This window comes from Sinocyclocheilus grahami, unplaced genomic scaffold, assembly GCF_001515645.1.
Source record: "Sinocyclocheilus grahami isolate Dianchi unplaced genomic scaffold, SAMN03320097.WGS_v1.1 scaffold749.1, whole genome shotgun sequence".
Lineage (NCBI taxonomy): Eukaryota > Metazoa > Chordata > Actinopteri > Cypriniformes > Cyprinidae > Sinocyclocheilus > Sinocyclocheilus grahami.
The window spans coordinates 351,697-360,840 of NW_015505928.1; the positions used below are offsets into that span (position 1 = coordinate 351,697).

At 33.4% G+C, this 9,144-nt stretch overlaps 1 protein-coding gene across 1 annotated transcript in view; it reads right to left on the minus strand.

The window, feature by feature from the left end:
• Positions 1–1,311: 1,311 nt before the first annotated feature.
• The window catches only part of LOC107560963 (sushi domain-containing protein 2-like), a 9,148-nt gene continuing 1,315 nt past the window's right edge, over positions 1,312–9,144 (minus strand). Inside the window, exons 3-11 of the mRNA XM_016245271.1 lie at positions 8,244–8,392; positions 7,704–7,871; positions 6,648–6,822; positions 5,346–5,547; positions 5,057–5,142; positions 3,706–3,974; positions 2,475–2,618; positions 2,246–2,404; positions 1,312–1,568 (exon numbers count right to left, since the gene is read on the minus strand). Coding sequence (XP_016100757.1) covers positions 1,312–1,568; positions 2,246–2,404; positions 2,475–2,618; positions 3,706–3,974; positions 5,057–5,142; positions 5,346–5,547; positions 6,648–6,822; positions 7,704–7,871; positions 8,244–8,392 — 1,609 coding nt within the window. The remainder of the gene's footprint in view (positions 1,569–2,245; positions 2,405–2,474; positions 2,619–3,705; positions 3,975–5,056; positions 5,143–5,345; positions 5,548–6,647; positions 6,823–7,703; positions 7,872–8,243; positions 8,393–9,144) is intronic.

Here is a 9,144-nt window from a genome sequence, read left to right on the forward strand (position 1 = left end):
ACATTTCAAAACAAAGAACTTGCAATTTTACTATAATGCAAAAAAATGCACCTTATACAGGTGCTTAAGAGAGAAAATAAAGAGAAACACATAGACAGAAAGAAAAAGGTAAAAGCGATGCACCTTTATTTTTCAGAGTGTAGTCTGACTGCAGCGGTGTGAGCGGTGTGCGAGCAAACATATATCAAGAAAAATGCTCTCCTACAATTTCCTGATGATAAATAATGAGTCGTGAGTGATGGCGGTAATAAAAGAGTGCCTATACACAAACCTCTGAGTTCAATGAAAATCCTTTATCTGAAAGTTTCACAAATAGGCTCATCAAGTTGGATAATAAACTCCACGATCATTAATCAATAAAGCCGATAACGGCTGCTAAAAAAGGGACATCTGCATTTACAGTATTTACGTGACGGACTAAATCTGTGATTCCATTAAAGCCACATGAAAGTCACAAAATAAATATGAAACGGCTTTGAATTAGTAAACTGTAGCTTTACAACAGATGGAGCCTTTCTTAAATACAGTAAATGTAAAGTAAACAGTGTTGGGGGTAACGCATTACAAGTAACGTAATCAGATTACTTTTATCAAGTAACTAGTAAAGTAACATTACTTTTTAATTTACAAGAGAATATCTGAGTTACTTTTTCAAATAAGTAACGCAAGTTACTTTTTTTTCCAATTTATTGACTGACAGCTCTGGTGTCCCCATGCTGAGAGAAATCAGATGTTACTGTAGCTCTGAAATAAATATGAATATGCATTAATTCATCTCATGTTAAACAACACAAATATGCTTTATGTATTTAATCCCATTCTATTAACCAATGTCTTTGCTTCTGACCTTCGATGATCCAGTTCAGCCGTACTAATAAACACAAATTACTCTAGACAAACATTTGTGTGTCTTTGTTTATTGCTGAAGTGTGCTGAAATGTCTTCTTCTGCATTCTACTGTACTTTCCCTTCAGCCTGAGGTTTATTCATTTCACGTCTGGTGTGAAAAGGCTTTTATATTTGCCAAAAATATAACTTTTTTATATTAAAAACAAACAAGCAAGCCCTGTCCAGATATAAAAAGTACCTCAAAAGTAACGTAACGCATTACGTCCCATAAAAAGTAACGTAATTAGTTACTTTTTTATGGAGTAACGCAATATTGTAATGCATTACTTTTAAAAGTAACTTTCCCCAACACTGAAAGTAAATGATATCAGATGACCAGCAGTATAAATATTGATTTCTGATTCCTTCAGTTTCATCAGGCACTGACTGAACTGGCAGTAAAGCAATGTAAAAGTGACGCGGTTACTCACAGCCAGCACAATAGGTGAATATGTCCAGTGCACTGCTGTTGAGAGGGATGATCACTCCATTACTCGAGGTCAGATCATCTTCAGGGTCGTCATTCATTGTGCCGAGCAGCCCTAGCGTGTGGTTCTGTAAGTCATGTGGCAGTAAAACGGTAAAGGTCATGACCCCTTCACCTGCCCTGACCTCTAACCCCGTCCCCGACGGAAACATCACAGTCACATTAGTGGCTTTAGAGGAAAAAACAAAAACACCTGGGACAAGACACAAAAAAAAACAGACAACACGTAACATAAATCAGTCTGCCAAGCGTAACAGATCATGATTTCTCGTCTTGTACATCTGCTGAAATAATATTAACATTAAACGGTATTAACAGAAAGTATGAAGGTCAATGATTACATTTATGTAAATGATAAATTATGTCAATACTTTAATACATTAATTTATTTAGCAAACATTGTTTGTAATAAACTCACTACTCTCTCTGAAAAAATAGAGAGAAAAAAGAAACTTACTATAAATAATTTAAAGATACAACTGTTGAAGAGACTAATTAAAATGGCTAATTTTGCTCAATTATTTGCCAATAAGTATGCAATTTACAAAAACACACTACTGTTCAAAAGATTTTTTAACATTTTTATTAAAATTGTTTTTATTATTAAATACAGTAAAAACAGTCATGTTGTAAAATATTATTACAATTTAAAAAACGCTTTTATATTAGAATACATTTTTAAGCGCAATTTATTACCGTGATGGCAAAACTGAATTTTCATCAGCCGTCAGTCTAGTCTTTTGTGTCACATGATCCTTCAGAAATCTTTCTAATATGCTGATTGGGTGCTGAATTTTAATTATTTATTTTGTACTTCTAAACTGTGCTTGGCTAAAGCGGACTTTGAGAGGATGAATAAACTGGTCTTACCCGAAAGGTCGATCCAGTTTTGCTCAGAGAAGGAAAGCACCTGTTGGTTCATTAAGACCTGCAGCTCATCTACTCGGTCTCCGAGACGCACCTCGATGACATCAGAGGCGTTCTCCCGCATGGCCACCGAACTGAGTCGTGTCGCCATAGCAACAGTACCTGGAGGAACAGTGTTCTTAGCCCAGGTCTGATTCAATCCATCCTTAATACGGAAGCTGGCAGAACTCACCGTTCTCAAATCTCATGGGTTCAGTCCTGCCTTGCACAGACAGCTCATGGTCTGAGGAGGAAACCAGAACGTACTCTCCTTTCCCGTTGAAGGTGAAAGTCACACCATCGAATGTCACAAAGTGGGGGTCACCAAGTACAGCAGCTAATGAAAAGAAGGGATTATTAAAATATACAATACAATAAAATAAAAAGCATTAAATAATACTAAAATAAAATACAAAACATTAAATAAAACTATAAAATAAAATGAAAAGTATGAAATAGAACTATAAAATAAAATAAAAAGCATTATATAAAACAATAAAATAAAATAAAATAAAAAGCATTAAATAAAACTATAAAATAAAATAAAAAGCATTAAATAAAACAATAAAATAAAATAAAAAGCATTATATAAAACAATAAAATAAAATAAAATAAAAAGCATTAAATAAAACTATAAAATAAAATAAAAAGCATTAAATAAAACAATAAAATAAAATACATAGCATTATATAAAACAATAAAATAAAAAGCATGAAATAAAACTATAAAATAAAATAAAATAAAAAGCATTAAATAAAATTATAAAATAAAATAAAAAACATTAAATAAAACAATAAAATAAAATAAAAAGCATTATATAAAACAATAAAATAAAAAGCATTAAATAAAACTTCAAATAAAATAAAATAAAATAAAAAGCATTATATAAAACAATAAAATAAAATAAAAAACATTAAATAAAACAATAAAATAAAATAAAAAGCATTATATAAAACAATAAAATAAAAAGCATTAAATAAAACTAAAATAAAATACAAAACATTAAATAAAACTATAAAATAAAATACAAAACATTAAATAAAACAATAAAATAAAATAAAAAGCATTAAATAAAACTATAAAATAAAATAAAATAAAAACATTAAATAAAACTATAAAATAAAATAAAAAGCATTAAATAAAACTTCAAATAAAATAAAATAAAAAAGCATTAAATAAAATAAAAAGCATGAAATAAAACGATAAAATTAGCATTAAATAAAACTATAAAATAAAATAAATAGCATTAAATAAAACTACAAAATTAAATAAAAAAATTAATAAAAAGCATTAAATAAAACTTCAAAATAAAATAATAAAATAAAAAGTATAAAAAAAAATTATAAAATAAAATAGAAAATAAAATAAAAAGCATTCAACAATAAAAAAAAATAAAATAAATGTGTTACGGATATTTTCTTTACCGACTCTAGGAGGACGATATGTTCTGCAGTCGCTGGACGGGCGGTGAGTGAAGTAGTATCTGCAGTTGTCTGACCACAGGCAGCAGTAGTAGAAGCTGATTACATCATACTTCCAGTGAGAGAACCCTGGGACTCTGGGTGGTTTCTTGTACGGAGGCTCGCCCCAGTCGTGCCCTCGATCTGGGGTGCTGCCACCGATAGAGTCTCCCGTGAGCACCTGAGCTCCAGTGCTGTCATAACAACACTGCTGACCCGCACCATACTCGGGACTGCAAGACAAAAAATACATCAACAGACTAAATCTGACACACAAAATTAAACATATTTACATGAATGAGAATGCATTATAAAAAAAGTTACGTTTTGGACACTGTATGCTGTCTACTTTGAGATTATATTATTGTCTAATGTACACACATGCATTGATATCAACATAAAATAATAATAAAATTAGTGAAAGATCAATATATTGGGTAAGTACATTACAAAATGTACTTACAACCTTGTGTATAGATGATCTGCATTTTCTTTTTTTAATTGAATCTTAAATAATTAATAATAATGACACTAAAATTGATACATTTTCCATGCCACAATGTGCACACACACACACACACACACACACACACACAAAGATGAAAAAAAAATCAGCTGTCAATAGGTAATTAAAATAATGAAATAAGCATAAATAAGCATTATTTGTAACTAACTGCATGATTTTTTGCTGTACATTTCTGTCATAGTCACCACTAATAACCTACTCCTAAATATAATGTAGAAATTTGAAATTTTCTGTAAAGCTGCTTTGCAATGATTTGCATCGTGAAAAGCGCTATACATATAAACTTGAACTGAATCGAATTGAAATAAATCAAATCACACACGAGCACAAATCAAGAGAACATCAACTTGCATGATGGTTTGCTCACAAATCCATTTGAAAGACAAAAATATACATTTGATAAGACATATTTGAGTAGAATTTCTCAATAGAGATGGCTAATCTCCAAATAGTTTGCCAGCGTTTTCAGATCATCAGCGCTTTTCCCATAATATTCTGCCAGGTAAATTAAGTAAACCATTGGGCAGAAAATGCATCGATTTAAGCGAAAGGCTTGTTTCAGGATAAATAACCAGTGGGCAAATATCGCAGATGATTATGCTTAATATATCGAGAGAAGCAGAAATTGCAATCACAGTTAAATATGATTTATCGTGTATGCTGACTCAAGCTATTGTCCTTGTACAGCAGAATTTGCTGTATCTCTATAGTTGAGTCTATAGTAAGTCTCCATACACACTATTTTCATGTTTATCACTAAGCTGCTTTGACACAATCTTGACATATTACCTGCCCTGAATGGCTCTGACGCAGTGAACCGCACCTGGATGGTAAACACAGAAACTACCTGCCTCGATATCACAGCCATAATCGGTCTGAAAAATAAACACACAACTCATCAAAAGGAGCTCTAACATAGACACTTAAATATATGTAGCTATATTACGTTTAATTAAAGCGGTTTCACCAATGCATCTATGATTACAAATATAAATGGGTGGAATTCTCCAATAATTGCTAGTGTTACACACTGTGGTGTCTAAAACAATGTCAGATTGATTTACTGCTCTACACCTACATGAAATCTTCCGGTGTCAGCACGGGCCTGGGCCAATGTGCAGGGGCAATCGGTGATCTCAGTCAGGAAGTTGGGCATTGCTTTCTCTTCTTTATCCCAATTGATGCACTTCTCCAGGGCCCAGCCTGCAGAGTCCGTCCTGAAGGCCTCCTCAAGATGCCAGGCGATCGCATGCGCTTCACTCCACAGGGCGTTAACATTCCTGCACACACAAAAAAAGAATGTCTTTGTTCAAACATTTGGATAGTGGAACCATAATATTTTACACCATTTAATTATAAAAACTATAAAAACAAATGCTAATACTGTTGGGGAGTAACTAGTTACATGTAACAGAATTACATCATTTAATTACAAAATAAACGGGTTACACTTTATTTTAAGGTGTCCTTGTTACAGTGTAATTATACATTTAAGTACTGAGTAATATTAATTAAATACATGCACTTACTATATGGTTAGGGTTAGGATTAGAGTTCGGCTTAGGGTTACTTGCATGTAATTACGCATACCTTATTGTTATTAAAATAGTAAGTAGATGTAACGTGTAACAAGGAGGACACCTTAAAATAAAGTGTTACCAATAAATGTAACTGTAACCTGTTACAGTTACTAAGAAAAAAAAGTGTAATTAAATTACATTTACTTATTAAAACGTTAACGATTACAAAGGGGGGTTACATCTCAATATTTTTCAAACATGCATGTTTGATTGATTTCTTTTCCAAATTGCACTGACTGCTCTAAAATATGAGACACCAATGTTTCAGGAGTTTAGGACACATGCTTATTTGATAACTGTTTTATGTATATGCTTTATTTTGTAAGGTTTTTTAAGACACTGATGCCAGTGTTTCCTGTCATAGTTATGCAACGATTTGATTTCAAAAACAGTATCATAGCTATTAAACCAGATCTTGTTATGATTTTAAATATGTATTTAACCTCAGAATGATCATAAGATGAAAAGAGGTGCTGAAGTCTGATTTTGTGCTGGCTGTGCTTTAAAATGAAATGATTTATGATCTTAATTCATGTGATGAAGAATTTCAGAAGTCTACTGTAAGGTTAACCCGGCTTGGTTTAAATGTTTCAAAATGATTAACAGTTGAAAGCATTCGTTAGAAATGTAGGAAAGTAATTGAGAAGTAATCAGTTACATTACTTTAATGAAGTAATTGAAATAGTTTCACTACTTATTACATTCTAAATAGGGTAACTTATAATCTGTAACCTATTACATTTCCAAAGTAACCTTCCCAAAACTGTGCATGTCTAATATTAACTAATAAATGTTCTTACTGGGCTCCGTCTGGTTTAGTGCTGGGGCTGACCCGTATGCTCCCTATGTCCCAAAGGAAGTATGGTTTTTCGGCGATCTGTGGGGTGAAACTGAAAACTCCACTGTTGGGTACATCCCTGCCCACGGTGTACAGATACTTCCACTCCGCCTCCCAGTTCGCAGAATATTCCTCTCCTGTTAGTTTATCATAATAATATATTATCTCCTGTATGCATTTTCAATAGACAGTTATAATGATAAACAGACTGGTAGACAGATATATAGACAAAGAAATTGAAAGACAGACAAACAGAAACACCAAAAGAAAGAACAACAGATTGACCATCAGAGAGAAAGACAGAAAGACCAACAGACAGAAAGGCAGAACAAATGACAGACATTCTTTTGAATAGGCTAGAAAATTATGTTGGCATTAGAGGAAGTGCATTGGCATGGTTCAAATCGTACTTATCTGACCGCCATCAGTTCGTGGCAGTGAATGAAGAGGTATCATACCAATCACAAGTGCAGTATGGAGTACCTCAAGGCTCAGTACTAGGACCATTACTTTTCACGCTCTACATGTTACCCTTGGGAGATATTTTTTAGGAAACATGGTGTTAGCTTTGAACGACTGACTGAGAGAATAACAGAAAGAAAAAAACAAAACAAACAGAAAGACAACAGACAGAAAGACTAAATGAACGACCGACAGAAAGAAAAACTGATAGACAGAATAATACAGCAACGCAAACATCAGAAAGAACAACTGACAGACAGAATAACAGAACGACTGACAGACAGAATGACAAAACAAACAACCGACAGAAAGAACAACAGACAGAAATAATACGATACAACACTATTATTGCACAAGTAGTACACACTTCGTTACAAGTAGTAACAACAATCAGACAGAAAGACACAACAGCTGACAGACAGAAAAACAGTACAAAAGGCAGACAAAAAGAAGAACCAACAGACAGAATTACAGAATGACCGACAGAACAACCGACTGACTGACCAACAGACAGACAGAATGAACAAAAAATCTGTGGATGGATGGATGGACTCACCAGTCTCATTGTAACCCCACAGCTCGATGTTGACTCTCTCTGCCTTTATTAGAGATGAGATCCAGATCATCTCTAGATCCCCGCTGACGTCAGGAGTGCCGTAGTACTGCCACTGTTTGTCATTGACCAGAATGATCTTGTAATCAGGACCCAGCTTACTGTGGTGGACTGATCAATCAGACAGAGCATCAATCAGTCTTATCTTAAAAAAAACTCTTCTACATTAAAACTAAAATATTGCAGTGAACTTGCTGATATCATATGCTTCAGGAGGTCTGACAAAAATATTTAATTAGGCCACTATGCAATAACCATACGAACATAACTGATATTAGCTAGGAACAAGACTGAAGGAATGTTCTAGAAAGGAATGCAAAAGAAATGTCTCCAAGGTTAACAAATAATGTCACAATACTTTTGAAACAGCATGCATTTGAATCAGATTATTTGGAATAACTTTCACTGATGAATAAGAAGTATGCAAATAAGGTACACTTTCATTGACTTTCCCTCAGTGTGCATTATGATTCTGTAGCTCACCTGAGAGCCACCGCCCTGATCTGTCGAAGCTGACTCCATCTGTGGACACCTCAAAAGAGATCCAGCCCAACTCGTAGAGCAGAGGAGTGATACAGTGACCCACTCCGCTCTCATCCACATAGCCCTCCGTCAGAATCTCTGAGTCAAACCTGTAAAACACACTATGCTCAGCACTGTAGCACTTATCATATCTGATACACTTATTAATTTAGCATGCACTTGTATTCACAGCGACTGAGGAATACAAAACAATTCACCCTAAAGTGGCAGTAACATGAGAACCTTTCCATCTTATCTCATTCAGCCTTCACCACAGCCACTTGTTGTGCCAAATAACCCTTGTAAAATCAGACTTTGTCCTTGAAGATTTGCGAGGAACAAAATCAAGAGCTAAACCTTGAGCTAAAACTCCCTTAATGCCATAACAATTATACGTGATTGCTGAACATTGTGCATTAGTATTCGGTTCTTGCAAGTGTATTACTATATAATATTACTTCTAGACAACGGCAATCATTTGATCATATATATATATATATATATATATATATATATATATACATATATATATATATATAGATAGATTGCTATGTGATTCATATGAATAGGTATTCTTACGGAAAACTCTCAATTTGTTCTGTTTGTCACTCCAAAACATCATATGCATTTGGTAATTGCTTACAAGTTATTTCATTATATGCTTAAAAATGAAGATATGTACTCATGGCAATGACTAAAGTAGTCAAACCTGTTCATTAAAGGGGTCATATGATGCTGCTAAAAAGAACATTATTTGGTGTAATGAAATGTGTTTATGTGGTTTAAGGTTCAAAAAACACATTATATTCCACATACTGTACATTATTGTTTCTCCTCTATGCCCTCTCTCCTCCATTGTAGT